A 17,349-nucleotide genomic window follows, 5' to 3' on the forward strand; every position below is an offset into this window, starting at 1 on the left:
CACTCCTAAGATACTTGAATATTTAGATGTTATCATCTCTAGTAAATCAAGAAGGTAAAATTAACAGTAACAAACGTTTTTCTGAACAGTTAAAAGACATGATCTCATTATCGTTTGAATTTTATAAAACAAGTATTATTAAACATTGCAAACTTGTTAGAAGACTTCAGTGGGCTGCAAATTCCTACTCAAGGATGCAATCATCCATCTGAGAATAATGAAAAAGAATATTAACTTACAAAGCTACGGGGCAAACAGCCTGCAAGCTCCAAGACAAAACTATGGTGAATCTGTTTCCATTAGTAGCTGAACAGATATTTTCCTTTGTGATAAAGAAGTCACACACATCTTCCTGTAATTCTACAACAACTTGGGGTGGAAAAGATGAAATATGTACACCTCAAAATTAAAAAGTGACTAAAGAGATAACCTGAGAGTGGGCACTGACAGTAAATGAAACATTATTTCACTCATCTCCAAAGAAGAATGACTGCATCATAATAGTGCCCACAGCCCAATACATCAAGGAAAGATCATGTTTACATTTTTAAGGTTAAAAAATTACTAATTTTGCCCTGATAGTAAAAGTAATCCAGCAACTCTCAATCTTGTATCATTTGTAAGAATTAGGTAGAGCACTGCACCAGGTATAGAACCAAAAATCCAACATTATGCTGTCAGCTTCCATCTGAAAACAGACACTCGGGCAAAAAACCTCTCCTCTTTGATCCTCTCCAGATCTTCATCACTTGATCCTCACTAAGGTTCCAGGCATGGAGCTTCCATTAGTATCAGTGGAAGCTCACAGAATGGGAAAAGCTGAACAGCAACCAGAAATAGCCAGGCAGCTCTGCAGCCCCAGCACAACACCCTGCACAAAATTTACCAGTCAGATTTTAATAGCCTGTCATTCTCCTTGCTACAAAGACTATGTGCCACCTTCTGGCCCCATCACACAATAATCCATCAAACTCTCACTGGCACAGCAGAGGTGACCTAAGACCGCACACTCGTAATAGGCAGAATCCCACTGTTATCCACTGAGACAGCATCTGAAACACTTTGAATCCTTGCAAATAGCTGCCTGCAGTCTACACAGAACATCTCCTTCTGTCCACTTTCCTTCCCAAAAACATTCATCTGAGAAAGGTCATTATTTCCGCATTTGACTGGAAATAAGAACTTTGGAGCACTCCCAGGTTACCATCATAATCGCCACGGACCAACGAGGATATTTTCTTAGACTGTGGCTCATTCTTCAGCTCTCAAGAAATTAAGAGAGACTCTAACAGCATGTTTCCATGCCAAAGGCCCCAAAGTGCAGTATAAAGAACATAAGAAAAATGAAGTAAACCAAACAGCTTACTCCTCAGTGGAATGCTGCCAGCCTCGAGGTGAAACACAACTGCTGTAAAATCGCAGCAACATGAGGGAGAAGTTTGAAGAGGAACCAGAAAGGAACATCATCCAGTTGACAGCCAGCTATCCTGTCTGGATTTTGATCACAGGAATGTTGAATAAATCAGCACTGCAAAAGTCTTCTACAATATCTAATGGCAGTCCAACATCTCATCTCTTCCATGTGCTTCCATGTACTTAAAGCTACATATTTGAAAATCCTACAGTAAGATCAGCAGAGTCAACCCAAGTTGTAACCCATCCTGGGAAAAAAACAGATTTCTGCAGAAAGAAAAAATAATCATTTACTGACACTGGCAGCAACTATGGTTTCCTGCCCTCTAGAACCTTCAGCTGGTCTAATATCTTGAATCTAATCTGGCCATAAACTTCAGCATGGCACAACATGGTGTATTTCTCAATCAACAATTATGCTGACACCCGTTATATTAATGGCAAAGGCTTGGTTCTGAGTTGATTTTATCACTTTACCACAGACTTTACCAGAGTTATGATCCTTTACTCACCAGTGGGAACCAGTAAAGTGGGTGGTGAGAACTCGTAACGGTGCAGGGCTTGTGTGGAGCCATCCTAGGGGGCCACCAGGAGTTCAGCCGGCACTACATGAGGCCCCTCACACAGTACCCCTCAGAATCCCAGCCTACTTCCCCCCTCCTCATATTTAGGAAGAACTCCTCAAATGCTTCAAGAGGCACCTTGGCCCATAACAACTCACTGTGCTGACAATATTGGGCTCAATTCCTCCTTGATCCCACAGTTCAGATCGTGCCTCTCAGTGCCTTGCAGGGTTAGAAGCACAGGTTTAAACTTAATCCTGAAAGGATGATGGAAGTGATGGAAAGCAAAATACCCTGAGGCCCTGGTGAGCACTGTAATTATGCCTTCTGTAAGAATGATTCCCATTCTTGGCCAAGTGGTTTGTAGTTTCAGGGATTTACTGGATCTACTGCTGATCCCAGATTCTCAGAGAAACCTTCCATTTCCCACGAGCCTCTGATCTCTCACTCCCCCACAGGTCTTCCTACAGTCTTCTCTGACTACTCCATCCTCACACTGCTATGGTACAATATCATTTCTAGGACCACTCCCAAAAATTACTCAAGAACAGAAGCAGAGCAGGATATATTTCAGTCCTTTGCTGAAATGTTCTCCATTCACAGTCCATCTGAGCACTAATTCCTCTACACTTCCTGTGACTAAACCTGCAATTAGAAGGTATTTCCTTGTGGATGAGTTGAGGCTGGTCAGGAGTTTGTCAGGCTCAGCTAAAAATATGGGACACACTGGTTTTACAGACACCAATAAACAGAACCTAAACACTATGAACACTTCTAAAGCACATAAAAAACACTTCCAAACATTAACTAACATGGTATGTGCACAAACCAGAGCAAAGAGGTCATAGGAACTGACCTGTTTTACACAGCTGTGCTCAACTCACTGACCTGGAACAGCCTTTAATCAGGCATTTCCATACTCTTAAAACAGAGACAGAAATAATGCTCTTTCACATAAATAAGAGATTTGCAAGTAAGTTTTCTGAACAAAGTACAGCAGAGCAAAAACCCTTGAATCTATGAGGTGCTTAGACAGAAATTATTCATAAATGCTTTTCAAATGTGGCACAGAGCCTAAAATGTCTGAGGTGTTGGCATTTCTGTACTTGGGGCTTTCCTAAGAAAACAGAAACTACTGTCAAAAACCCATTTGGAATCACTTTGTGTCAGCCACCATGTTACAGCTGTGTCCTGTCCAAGCTCTCCCAACCTGCAGTATTCCAGCTGCTGAGCATGACTAAACTGACATGCAGAAAGTCTTATTTGGAGGAGCCTTTTCACAGGAGGATGAAGATAAATACGAAGATGCAGTAATGGGATCTGAGCAAACAGCACAGCCACACTCAAACACCCAGTTCAAACAGTAACAGCACATTCTGACCTGTTCCAAGGGAAGATCTAATTCCTTTAATGGATTAACTCCTCCACCCTCAAAGTCATTTTGCCTGTCAGTCCCAGGCTGATTCTTACCAAATACTTACAAATGTGCACATTTGTGGCCTTCAACTGATCCCAGCAGTGCTCCCCAGCTGGGAAGAACATTGTCACTGTCTCTGCATGACCTGCACTGTCTTTAAGGCTAAAAAATAATAATCCTAAGAGTAATTAATTCTAGAGCTGAAAAACTATCAACCTATCTTTCTGTCATGTAGAAAGTCTACCTATACTTATCTCCCTGGCAAGATCTACCTAGACAGAGGCAATGTGTTAAATCATTATAAATAAACGTACAGTCCCATAACAGTCAAGGAAAGCAAAGTCTGATATCGTCTTAAATGAGGAGTGTTACACATTCCACCATCATTAATCCAATTTAGGCAGGAGCAGAAAGGGCTGAAGCCATCAGCCTTCAAGGCAGCAACTATTTGGTGGCTTTGCAAGATGAGCCTGGATCATGCAACACAGCTACTGAGGTGGGCAGGAGTGTAAAACTGAGGGTGGCTGGGCTGCTGGAAGATTTCCAGGTTCAGCACAGTCTCCATCGACAGAAATCCGAAGAGTTATAACAATAAAACTGTTTCCCAAAGAAGCAACCCTGAGGGAGCACAGCACCTGCTCTTCCAAGGACTGGAACCTCCCTAGAGTTCCATCAGGGAAGCAAGACCCACCTCTGGTTACAAATAGAGGCAAAGAAGCCAGTTACTGAACTGCAGGTGAAACCTGCCAGAAGAGACCACAAAAAGAGGAAAACATCTTTCCCAGCAAACTTCCAACAGCAGTCAGTACGACTCTGGGGAGGAGTGGTGCACTGACAACCCCAGAGGCCCAAGTCCTCTCTCCCCCAGTACTGCACAAGTGATCACTGCACAGATTCCTCACAGCACATTTTCCATAAGTCTTAATATCTGGAAAATTAAGTGCATTCAGTCCTTCGCCTTCCTTCTGCCACAGCTAATAAGGAGGTCAGTACAGGGTTTAGGTGTGAAGAATTGTTTTACGGAGAACTGTTAGTCAAACACAACCCCAGTGATTCCAAAAAATTAGTTCCCAAGAGATACCTGAAGGAATGAAGAACGTGTAGCCTTGTTTCAGCTCAATTCTTTGGCACCGTTCCACCCTGTCTCCCAGAAAGATATCACTCTGCTTTCCTGAGAGAACCCATTCTTCATAAAGTTCTAGATTCTGCAGAGTGGGCGGAATCAGCCAGAAGATCTAAAAATAAAATGAAAATTTAACTATTACCAACAGTCAACAAAAATAAATAGCTGAGAGATCCCACCAAGGTCATCCTGTGTTAGACAAATGAGCCACTTTCTGCATAAAACCCTGGTTTTCCAGGTGTTGTACACAGAGGCACACACACAGACAGCAGCAGCAATTAGTCCATGTTGTGGAAGTGGCTGGATAACTGTCAGTTGTCATCTCTTTTCCAGAAACATCTCACTCAGAAGATGCCTGGGGTTTACCTGCAGGTCAAAACAGTGTGTTGGTACAGTACAGCTTCACTGGACTACAGAGATAGTACTTCACTGGACTACAGGATCTGCACCACAGATTTATTTCAGTTCCCACCATACACTGTCTATACTACAATTGGGAAAAACATCCTAAAGCAGAGATGATGTGAATGTAGCCATACACACTGTGTATTTAAACACTACTGCATCCTGTAATATTTCAGTTCTGGCATACTGTGCCTGTGCACACTACAGGAACATGGAATTCTGAAAGGAACAGAAGCTCTAGCTACAGAAGGAGACTTGTGAGGGCACTCTGACCCAGCAAGGGTACACACAGCCACATCTCGCTGCAAGACGCTTCTGGACCACACAGCAAAAGCACCACCAACACAAATAACACATTTGGTATTTCAAATAAATCACTCATTTGTTTCATAACGGTGAGTGACGTCCTTCTAGTTCAGCAAACTCTGTGTGTATCAGTATCAACACAGCTGCTGAAACAGACTGAGAAAAAAAGGAGAAAAAAAGAAGAAAAAAAGAGAAAGCAACCCTTCCCCTCCATAAGAGGCACAGACAAATAAAAACAAATATCAAATAAGGTTCACCTACCTTCCCCCCACGGAAAACGTGATACCACACTGAAGTGCCACCAAAATCAATATGAAAATCAGTGAAGCATCCTTTCACACTCATCAAACAGTACCTGCAAGCAGAGTGAAGGACAAAAATGAATCAGTCTGAAACAGTATTTTTCACGTCTTGATTTGCAGCGGTTAACTGTGTGTGCAGTGCTGCTTCCACCAATTAAGTTTCTGCATTTATAGTACAGTGATTTGTCTCGTGAATCTAACGAGGTTTCTGCTGAAAAACGCGAATCTCCACGTCTGAGTTTGCTGTTCATACGAGAGGAACGAAAGCCTTCAGAGTTAAGGAATGGAAAAACATTAAAAGTGAGGCTGTTCAGAAATATTTCTTATGCCACTGCCAGTCCCCGGGGTGATCTGTTTAATGCTCTCCGTCACCGCTCGAGAGACACAACCTGCACCAAGAGTTGTACACAAATGGCTTCAAAGAGCAAAGTTTTGAAAAATCTAATTTGCCTATAAATCCTCCTGAATGTTCTTTACCTACTTGCCACTCATGCCATTTTTGCAAGGACTGGGGGACAGAAACCTCGTTTGGCAAACTAACTCCTTTTTGTTCACATTTCTAGGCATTTCGGCATCAAAATACATAAAGGACCCAGCTGGCAGCAACGCTAAAGATCAAATCCACTATTTTTTATGCCATCTGGATACAGGTTTTGAGCAGTTTAAAGTCGGCATTGCTGGAAAAAGACACAAGAGCTGTGTTCTGGCTGCAGGAATCTCCAGGCTCCAGCCACCATCTGTAACTAATGGCCGAATCACAGCCGCCCTCCTCACTGTAGGCACCTTTGCAAACGCAGGAAACACACACCACTTAACCCACTAACCTCTTTTCCTTGTTCCGGTCTCCGTTTCATGGCTTTTTTTTTTTTTTTTTTTTTTTTTTTTTTTTTTTTGCTTTGCTTTGCTTTGGTTTTTTAAGGGGAGTTATGGAAACACCACCGGAACGGGATTTGGAACAAAAAAAAAAAAAGAAAAAAAAAGGGGTTTCATTTAAGTGTGTCTTTTTCTGCTCACAGGCAGGTAGGAGAAGCTCAGCAGTATGCAGCCGGCGTGCAGAAGTCCCTGTAGATGATAGGCTGGGAAGGACCTTACCATGTGTCTGCAGAAGGCTGGCAAATCAGAGCCACTCTGGGTCCATAAGAGCCGCTGCCTAGCAACCACATCCCGAGCCGGAGTTGACAGAATGATACGCAATGCTGTCATGAAGACAGTCAATTTGTGCGCTTCAAAAAAGGTCCTGCGCCTTCATCTCACAATTAAAACCTCTCCTTGTGCAATTACACGTCTCTCCTCTTGCCCACTCTGGAATTTTTTTAATTTTTTTTCCTAATCCTTCAGAAGCAGGAAGAAGCTTTTGCTGCCCCTGGGGTATTTCAGATGCTTCAAAAATCACAGCTAGCCAAGAAGCTGTCTACACTCTCAATATGCTCCATTTCAAAATATGAGTCCTTCCCTCCCAAACACTTTTTTTTTTTAATTTCTCCTTTTATGTTTTCTCTACCAAGATGTTGTTGATTACAAGTCAGATAGAATTTAAAAACAATAAAAGAAGCCCAGAAAGGAAGTTGCCTTTCTTCCAGCCAAACTGCAAAAAGTCACAGATTGAATAATTATTGCTCATTAAGGAAAAAAAAAAATTAGCATGGTAATTCTCAGTTTGTGGGCAGTGCTGTGTATTAGAGGTTCATGTTGTTTTAAAGTAAAAAAATCCAAATCCTTATGGAGTCAATTATTTTCAGTTTCCAAAAGGTCAGATGTAAAATATATCACACTAACAAAAATTTTCTAGACAATTTTTCTACCAACAATCACCTGCTGAATTAAGATATTCTGAAAGAGGAAACATGGCCTGAGCATTAGCTGGTTTTAGTTATTCCTCAGTAGTCAACAATCTAAACCTGAAGCAGTCGATCTGCTTGTGTTCAGAGAGGAAATAACAGGATTGAATCCCATCAAATCAACGCACTTAAAATTTAGTTTTGTGAGAAAACACCAAGGCAGGTATAAGTATGAACACTCAACTCTTTCTTACCCTTGTTTTCCCCCATTTTGCCTCTGTTTTCTTGAAACTCCTCTAAACACAATTACCAATGAAGATGGTTTTAGTGAAAGAGCCACATATGGTGATTAAGAAAAACCTACAAAGCCTTTGGAAAATAAACCAGTTTTTCCTTCCATCCACAAGCGAGCCATGCCTTAATTCTGCTGTTAATCTCCCAGGCCTGCTTTTGTCCCAGCCCAGCAGCTCCCGGGCGGCTCAGGAGCCTGCGGGAGGATCTTCCGCCATCCAGCACTCCCCTGGTTGCCAGAGTCTGGCACAATGCCTTTGCATTGACCTCTACAGCTTCCTCTTCCAATGTACACCGCAGTCACATGGTCCCAGCACAGCTCCATGCCACAGCTAATCTCAGGCACCGCTCTGCTCCAGCCTCAGCCAGCGGCTTCTCGTCACCAGCAGCTGCTAATTTGGGGGACGACTCAACTTTTTGGGGTTTTCCATAAAACCAATTAAAAAAAAAAAAAGGGACAGGGGGAAAAAAGCCATAACACAGCTTCCATGTTGAAAGAAATCTAGGAACTACATCTCACTGCATGCTGTGGTCACAGAGCTCTGGGCCAAGCAGGTACAGTGGGTACAGGAACACACTCCCACATCGGGCATGGGGACACAACCTGATCAGAGTTACACCCTGAAAACACAGGCGACGCAAAAGATGCCCCAACTTTAATATTTTCACAACTGCTACCACATCCAATCCCTGCCCACTCCACTTTATCTCCCTGCACAGCCTCAGTCAGGGTTTTAAAACATGCAGCTGCTTGTAATCTGTTGTGGGGGAGCTTCCCTTCCCCACTGAAGAGTTTGGTTTATGTTCTCCACAAGGCTGAAATTGTTTGATTTAATGTATTGTTATTTTGAAAGAAGGATTTGTGGTGTGGAGAAATGGAGAACTTTCCCCCCCACCCCCCCAAAAAACCCCCAAACATCTGGGGAAATTTGTTAGAGAAATGATGCGAAGAAATATGGAGTAACCTGCAAACTCACGGGGAAGAACAAACACGGAGATCCAAAAAAAAAAAAAAAAAAGAGAGAGGGAGATGATACAAACGAAGCTAAACCACTAAGCAAACACAGCGAGCTGGGAACACAGAAACAACACAGACACCGCTCCATAAGCCAGCGCAGAGACCACACTCCCAGGCAAACCCACAATGCACTCGCCACGCATCGCTACAAACCCGCAAGCAAACAGAGAAACAAAGACAGCGAGAGCCGCGCCGGGATGCGAAGGCACGGCCGGGCAGGGCGAGCAGCGATCATGCACATGGGCTCGGGGAGACGCGAGCGGACGCACAGGCAGCAGCATTACCCTGAGCTCAGCTCCTTCTCTCCCGCAATAGGCACCGCGCACCATACGGCTCTATTCCCTCTGGCATTGCGAGGGCTCCCCTGCCACTGAGCTCAGCCCATAAACCACTCCCAAACCCCAGCAGAGGCTTCTGTTTTTTGTTCGGGCCAATGAGAAAAGTATAGCTCACTCTTCCTTCCTCCCAGGAGCAGCGCCGGCTGGTTGAAATCCCTGAGCCTGAAACCGAATACCACAGACCCATGAGCCAACTGCAAGTGCCAGCGCGGGGAAAGGCGCGGGCCTGGCTCCTCATCCCCGCGCGGGAGGGACGCTCCCGGCGGTGGGAGGAGGGCGGCCCCCGGCAGCATCCCGGCACCGCGGGGCCCCTTCTCCCGGGCCTGGGCGCGGGAGCTGGAAGGAGACGGCAGGAACAAAAGCTACCTCGGGGCGCCTCGGCCCGCACCGACAGCGCTCCCACACTGGGGCCCTGCAACTGGAAGCCACAAATTGCGCCGCAAGACAAAAGAAACCATTGTCACCCGAGAGGCACCGGCCCGGCTGCCGCTCCCACCCCCGGCTCACCGGGGAGAGACCGGCCCCGCCACTGCCGGGAGGGCCAGGCTGCTCCTCAGGGATGAGCCCGGCTTCTCAGGGATGAGCCCCGGCTGCTCCCGCGGGGATGAGCCCCAGCATATTCTCGGGGATGAACCCGGCTTCTCCTCTGGGATGCGCCCCAGCGGGGATGAGCACCAGCATCTCCTCGGGGATGAGCGCCGGCTGCCCCCACAGGGATGAGCCCCCCGGCTTATCCTCACCGAGGGCCCCGGCTCGCCCGTCAGGGATGAAGAACCCGGGCTCTCCCCTCATAGAGGGCCCCCAAGCACCCACCCGTGGCAGCCGGGCCGGCCCTGCCCGTAGAAGGCCCCTCGGACCCGTGCCGTGCCCACCGGGACCGTCCTCCGCCCCCGTCTCCCTCCTGGGCAGCGATACCCAGCGCCCTCAGCCCGGGCGAAAACAACCCCAACAACCCCACGCCGTGATCACCACACCCCGTGCGCGCACCGGGCACTTCAAACGGACATGAAAGGCCCGGCTCCTGCCCCGAGGGGGTTACGATCCGACTCAGTCACACAGAAACAACATCCGAGATAAGAGAAGTTTGTTTTCTGCCACGCACGGAGGAGTTTGTGAAGCGACTGCAAATCACACTCAGACACCACACTGGGGCCGAAGTGTGTGACAACACTTCCCTCGTCCCGCCCTTGCCGGGTCCCAGCCCAGGTGGAACACCGAGAGTGTGCGGGGTGGGCTCACAGGGACAGACTGATCTCCAGCCGCCAGATTTTGGCACTGACAGCCCGCGAAGATGGTCAGCAGCACGGTGCCCAGCTACCCTCCATGCCAGGCTGTAAAGTGTGATAATGAGAGCTGGAAGGTTTAAGAAGTTTAAGAATGAAGAGGCCTCCTTTTTTTTTTTTTTTTTGGAGGCTTAAATTTCTGAGGAGGCATCCACCACCACAGGGAAATGAACCAAGCTGCCAGTTCACAGCGAGTCAGGCCCGTGTGCCCCTTGAACAGCATTTCGGTGTCTGTGAAAGCAGGACTCACTCTCCCTCCTGTGGCATGGCTGTTCAGCTCCAGACTCACCACAAACTGTTTTAAACAGCTTATTTGAGTTACATGTGTGATGCTGCAAGTCCTCCAATCTCTACACAAAGGAGGATTTGACACAAATGCAATGATGTGAAGACATCCCATTTTATTTACTTTGCGAGCTTGGAAAGTCTTAGTGAGAACTCGCACTTGTTGGTCTGATTTTTTGCACTGAATTGTACTTATAGAGCAGTTTTGTATCAAAAGCAGTTCACAAATGACATACAAAGCGCACACCAGTCTCTCACGTGCACAAACCAGGGTGTTGGGGGACCTGTGAGCTCCCTGGATTCAAAGGGCAATCGCTGTCTCCAGAGGCTCACCCTCAGCTTCTAATTAGACCACAGCTCAGCAGAGCATTTTAGCATCTGTTTAAATCCATCCCTACTTAGTAAAGGAATGAATAGAAAGGAATGGGTGGCTGAATAACAGCCTGGGAGAGGGAAAATAGGGCTGAGGACATGCTAACAGAGCAACATCCTTTTGAGAACAGGTGGATGTTTCACATAAGATACCCCATCCTCCGATGAAGGAGAGCAGCAATATAAAGACCTATTATAAAAGTGCTTAGATATTTAATAAGAAGAATTTTGAACGCAAAAAGCGTGTTGTAGTGACTAAGCTTTCATTTTCATTCATTCCCTAGCACAAACATCAAGTTCTTAGAAGTGCCTGTTACTGTTTTTACAGTCATCAAGTCCTGCACCGTAGCTATTTTCACTGCCACTGTATTGCAAATAATCTTGCAAGGCTACAAACACAAAACCTAATAAAGAGGATAATAATTTCAGCAGGGCTATTTCTTTTGATAAATGAAAAATCAAATTAGTACTTTTTTTTGTTGTTGGTTCGGGTTCAGCTGTATCCAGATTGCTTCAGTCCTGGGTGAATTTAAACAGAAAACTAAATCTGAGCTTGTTTTGATCTACCTAAAAATGGTTATGGTGCTATAACAAGCTTCTGCACCTAAAAGCTGATGTTACAACAGCACTGCCTTTTCCTGCTGCCCTGGCTCCTGGTTACATAGCATGTTCCCACTCTCATCCAGAGTCTCATGTCTGCAAGGCTCTTCTCAGCAACTTGCACCCCAGAATGTGAGAGAGGGGAGGAAGGAACAGGTTTCCTTGGCAGCAGTGAGCTGCTCGCTCTGCTCACCCGGTGTCACCTGGTGGAGTGATCCCACTGCTATGTTTTTTTTCACACTTCTGCACTGCCCTTCTGTTGGCATAAGCATTTATGCAGCCATGTGGTGGTTTGGGTGGCCTGAAAACTAACCAATTTTTGTGTATTTCTGAGTCAGTTTTCAGCCAGAACAGTCCCCAGTCCACTTTGCTCTGCAGCTGCACAACGTGTTTTAGCAACGAGGATGGGACAGTGTGGGCACAGGACTGTCACTGCAGGGGCAATGCCAGCTTATACCAGTTTGAAGTTTGCCACACTTCCACCTCAGCAAGCCATCCTCTTCATTTCTCACGTTGCCTTACTGCTTATGAGATAGTACTTGGAAAGTTTTTTTGACATAAACCGTTTTTCCACTCAATTCAGGCTCCTGTGAGGTAAGCAGTCACTTACCTACAGACAGAAAAATAACCTCATTACCCAGAGGGGTTTTTATAAAAGTTAATGGTGCGGGTCCAAGTGGAAGGCAGGGCGGTCTCCAGCGCACACAGGGCTCCTGGTAACCGAGGCAGCGCGGCAGATGGAGCGTTCTCTAACTTCACTCCCAGCACGGAACTCGACGTGCAGGAGCCAAGACAGACATTTGTGTCTGGTAGTGCCATCTGTGTCTGCGAAACCGCAGCGCTCTCGCTGGAGTGCTTTGTGTTTGTAGGGAACACGTTAATGGTGGGGATGGCACGCTGCAAACTCGCAGGATTGTGGGAATGCTGAGAGCAAGAATGAAATGGAACCATCCCATTCCCGAGCAACAACAGTCATTAATAAAGCATAAGGATATTGACAATTCACATAAAAGAATGAATGGGCAGCATGGAACAAGTGGCAGCTCCGCAACTGAACGTGATCTCCTTAATAAGGGCTTATATCCTCTGGGTACTCACAGCAATAGCTGGGACTAGTATCTCTACAGGAAAGGGCCAGTCTGAATTGCCAAAGATGGAGAAAGCTGATATCGAGGAGTTCACCTTTAAACTGGACAAGTTCATGCAAAAGAAATCTCGAGAGCCACCAAGCACACAGAAACCACTTCCACCTCAGGAAAGCCCCTGCCTGAACTGCAGACAGTGGAAGCTCAGATGATAATTTTTAGGGGTGGCATCATTTTATGCTCAAACTGTTCTTACACTCCTCCCAGGGCATCAATGCCAGCACCCAACAGCAGACAGGTTACTGAGAAGCACAGATCTTTGTCCTGATGTGGTACAGCTTCTGTTGTGCTCCCAGACTATCACTGTTTGTTACTGGTTTTATCTTTGTGGCTTCTTCAAACTGATGAGGGGTTTGTGCCAACAGTGCTGTAAATCATCCTTCTCTAGTCTTTGTGAGATGATGCTCACTAGCAACATCCTCATCACTCCAGCTGCATCACCCTCGCCTTTAACACTCACGCCTGGTAACTCCTTTTCCCACATCAAACTCTATTGTCACATTTCAAGTGCTCACAATCCTTCACTGTTTAGCTTCCCTGTACCTATCACATCTACCAGTTTATCAAGCTGTCAACCTCCACCTTCCCTTTGCCAGTGACAGCAGCCTCAATGGCTCCGTGTCTGCTTCTTCATCAGGCATCTCCTTCTTCTCTCCCAGGCCACCCTCCACACACGGGAAAAACTCCACATCAAAATCTGTTGAATTGCTACATCTCTAAAATCTCTTTGAAACCTACCATCTGGCATTTCATGATGCAAGCAGTGAACTGCAAGCACATACTCTGCTTTTTCTGCTAAATTCTGTTAGTCACGTTGCTACCTTATCCTTTAAACCATTTCTGCCTTGCTTTGTTTACTTGCTACGTGTTTTTCAGCATGCAGAGTGTGCCTGCTCTAGGAAAGGGATTGTTTTCTTTACTTCTTACCTTGTAGAATCCATGAGTCCTGAAGCCCCGAATCATGATTCAGTTTCTTAGCTCTAGCAGATTATAAATAACGTTATTTAACTGACTAACCACTTGGGAAGCAAGTGCTGCTCTGCCACTGGCTTATTGTGTGACCTCAGGCAAGTCACTTAGGACATTTCCAAATGCATATGTGAAATGGGGCACTCCAATCCATATCCAGTTACCCTAACGAGCAGTTTGATCCTTTCAAAATAATGGAGTATCTTTAGCTTCCCATTAAATCAATGGGGCTGAGCACTGGACCAGGCATTGGAGCATACAGTAGGACCAGGCTTGCCATGATGCCTGTCACAGAGGCTCTTCTGTTATGGAGCCCTTTACCTTCCAGAATGTTTATTTTCAGAGAACAAGAGTAAATGCTGTGTATCACTTGCTGACTGCACACTCCTTTGTATCTGTTAGTACCAGTGTATTTTACAGTTTGGAAAGAGTCCTGAGCAATTTTCAGAACACCAGAGGTCGGTTCAACAGCAGAGCCTGGGATGCTGCCAGCATTTGTCTGGCCAATAAAAAATGCCTCTAAATCAGAAACAGCAGTGAAGGGCTTCCAGGATTACCTGGTGTTCATCAGCCATACAGGTCATTACATCATTAACAGGAACCCCTATCTCAGCTGCACTAACTCCTATGAAACTTACAGTGCACATTTTGAGGCCCCCAAATAGTTCCTTTTTCCAAACATCATATGAAAAGTTTCAAGAAAGACATTCAAACAGAAGAAAGAGTGAGGTGAGGTTATGCTTGCCCAAAAGCTAGAGCTGAGCTAGGCAGAATCAGGACAAACTGCTCATTTTTGGTCTCAAACGTGCCCTGAGCAGGTCCTCTGAAATGAGACACAGCCTGTGCAGTCAGTCCAATATTTGATCTTGCTGTTGAAAAAATCAACAGAAAAGTAAACTGTCATGAAGGGCAGTGGCAGAGTTTTTGGGGAGTCACAGACCTAATTGAAAACAGTCTTCAAGTTCATTTCATAAAACATCTCTCAGCTAATAACTACTCAGCCACTAGTGGCTTAGGACCTGGGAAGGATCTGAGCCCAGCCTACAGGAGGACTGACTACACAGTGTGACATCTCTGCATCCTGTGAAGTGATTTCTTTGGGCAGCACTTTCAGAGAATTTACTATTTAAGGTCAGTCTGCCATTTTCAAAACCGAGTTGCTCAAAACTGAACAATAAAAATGCACTTTTCAAAGAGATTTGGTTGAGGACTGTACTCAGCAAACTGTAAAAGGAATTAATCAAGGCAGTCAAGAGCAGAGATTTTTGAAGACTTAAACAGACTTACTTTTTCACTTTGGGGTATTTCATCTCTGAAATAGCATTGGTAGCATCCGTCTGTCTCTCCTTCAAATGCTGTGGCCACATATTATCCACCCAGTCGACTAAGTCCACCTGAAAGCCCACCAGAATCAACTGTTAGTTACTGAACATGTAGTAGGACATATTCCTGCTGGCTAAAACTCCTCCCATGACAGCAGCAGATGCTCACAGACAGGGAGAGCCTTGCTGTTAAGAAAAAATCCTGTGCACCCAGCTTGCTTCCTCACCACAACTCAGCCCTTTGCAACCCAGAGGAAGGAGAGTTTTGCAGTCAATTTACCTGGGTGCAAAAGCGGGCACCTGTGAGCACTTTCTCTCCTATTCTGTCTGTATTCAAATGCATTTTTGTAGCCAACAGCCTAGAAATTCCATTTATAAACATTAAAATGCAAATATAAAAGAGATTATAGTATCCCAATACCTTACATTTCAAGGAACATTAACACCATTGTTCTGGCCAAATTCTGGTTTGAGTAATTACATGATCTCCTGCTGTGAACTCCTTCATTGTTCTGCTAGGGTATAAAATTGACCAAAGTTTTTGTTCAAAAGCCAAACTTTTAGAGAGTGTGGGCAGGAGAAAACAGTGAAGCCGAGCAATTGGAAACATCCTGCAAGACGAGGAAGAGCTGGAAAGCAAAGGTAGCTCAGGGACATGGAAGCACAGCTGGGTGGGAGCACAGACAGCGATGTGTCCATCACAGCCACATCAAGGACAAGCCTGTGACTCATTCCTTGCTCTGTTTGTGATGGAGTCTGTGCTACATATCTGTAACACTCCCTTCTGGTTATGCAAGTGGGTCACATGTGCCAGGTTTCAAAACAGGGGAAAGCACCAGGCGCCTTGGGAAGCCCCTGGCAGGCTGCAGTGCTGTGCTCAGCCACAGCGTGGCTCAGGAACGCCTCGTGTGGGACTGAACCTCCAGTGGGGGGTCAGGGAGGACTCAACACCTGTCCTAGGCCTTGGTGACAGAGCTGTGTCCCGACTGTGTGCAGCAAGACCAGAGAGATCCAATTCAGCCGTGGTTAGCACCCCATTTGGCCTCCTGACTGCTAATTCTCTTTGAAGGCCTACCCAAAAATGTTATTTGTGTGAGTCAACTCAACTGTTCCAGTTCCCTGAGGATTTTCACAATAGGGCAATTAACACATGTCATTCCTGCACACTGGGGCTGAGCCCTTTCTCACCATCTGCACCAGGTACTGTTGGTAACACAAGGCACTTTGAGAAGAGGCATAAGATTATGAAGGAGAAACAGGTCCCATTCCGTGAATATCACAATTGTATGTCAAAACAAAACTGATGGTTACTGCCCTGATTCTGAAATAATTCCCACATCTGGATATTGCAACCCAGAGTTTACACAACAGGGAACCTGAATCAAGTATTTCTGCCTTAAGTGGGCTCAAAGAGCTCTGCAGAACTCAAGAGAACCACTTAGACAAATATAGCATTCAACTAGGAGCTGACTTTATGTGCTGGACTTCCCCAACACCCTCTCTTCTGCTCCCATGGGAATGCAAATCTGTTTTTCAGTGAGATCTAAAAATTCCTGGTTTTACAAATGATTGTGCACTTGGGCCATATTAAACAGCTAGGAAATGTGCATTTACATGTGATATCAGGTACCTAACTGCATTTTTCATTTCTAAGCACCCAGGAAATTTGCACAGATGTTTCAAAAGCTCACTGAGCACGATGAGTTTGGGAAAACCAGGATCAGCTGAACACCAGGAACTCCCCAGAGCATTTTCAAATTGCCCACTAAGTCTCTGAAGGACAGCAAAAATCTGAATAAACTTCTAAATATGTGTTTAATATTTGATCTGCGATCTGTGTGTAACAGAACACAAAAGTTAAGAATTACTTTGACAAATCAGCAGTTAGAGCTGCCATCTATTTTTGATCTGTTCAGGCAGAAGTGTGGTGTTTATATTGCCTGCATAGGCAAGAGATGTCCCCAGCAAAAAAGCTGCTGCTGTATCTAGAAAAGGACTTAAAAATCAGGAGGAAAGTGTCTGAAAATAAAACATCATAGAGCACCCAGGAGTGTTCTGCTTTGAGGGGTCCCTCTGTTCCCTGCTCAGCCAGGACTGATGCCCAGACTCTCTGCTGAGTGTCCTGGAAACCCCCAATGCCATTTCTTCCATCCCTGTGTGTTAATGAGTTGATGCTCTACCCCTCACCTACACATGGCTACATTTCAGTGATAAATTAAATCATCTTTACCAATAAGGGCCCAGTTTCACTGCCAGTGACTCTATTGGGAATAAAATCACAGGAGTCTTCTACCTTTAAAAAATATGGGCAAATCTACACCCTTACTTTACTGCCAGTTCTGACATAGCAGTGATTATGCTGATTTCATTATGTCTGGATTTCTACATTTTATACTTGTGTTTTCAACTTTTTCCCTTT

The 17,349-nt window shown here is 45.4% G+C and overlaps 1 protein-coding gene across 6 annotated transcripts in view; it reads right to left on the bottom strand.

Annotated features, from left to right (window-relative positions):
• Nucleotides 1-17,349, bottom strand: part of KDM2B (lysine demethylase 2B) — a 116,237-nt gene that overhangs the window by 65,581 nt on the left and 33,307 nt on the right. For 5 of the 6 annotated variants that reach the window (XM_017814342.1, XM_017814344.1, XM_017814340.1 and 2 more), the window contains 3 exons: nucleotides 14,896-15,002; nucleotides 5,489-5,582; nucleotides 4,475-4,628 (listed from right to left, as the gene is read on the bottom strand). In XM_017814342.1, coding sequence (XP_017669831.1) covers nucleotides 4,475-4,628; nucleotides 5,489-5,582; nucleotides 14,896-15,002 — 355 coding nt within the window. Of the gene's footprint in view, nucleotides 1-4,474; nucleotides 4,629-5,488; nucleotides 5,583-8,900; nucleotides 9,016-14,895; nucleotides 15,003-17,349 lie in introns of those variants that run through there. The other variant, XM_017814343.1, reaches the window with a different exon arrangement.

Source organism: Lepidothrix coronata, unplaced genomic scaffold (genome assembly GCF_001604755.1).
Source record: "Lepidothrix coronata isolate B3197 unplaced genomic scaffold, Lepidothrix_coronata-1.0 Scaffold44, whole genome shotgun sequence".
NCBI classification, from domain to species: Eukaryota; Metazoa; Chordata; class Aves; order Passeriformes; family Pipridae; genus Lepidothrix; species Lepidothrix coronata.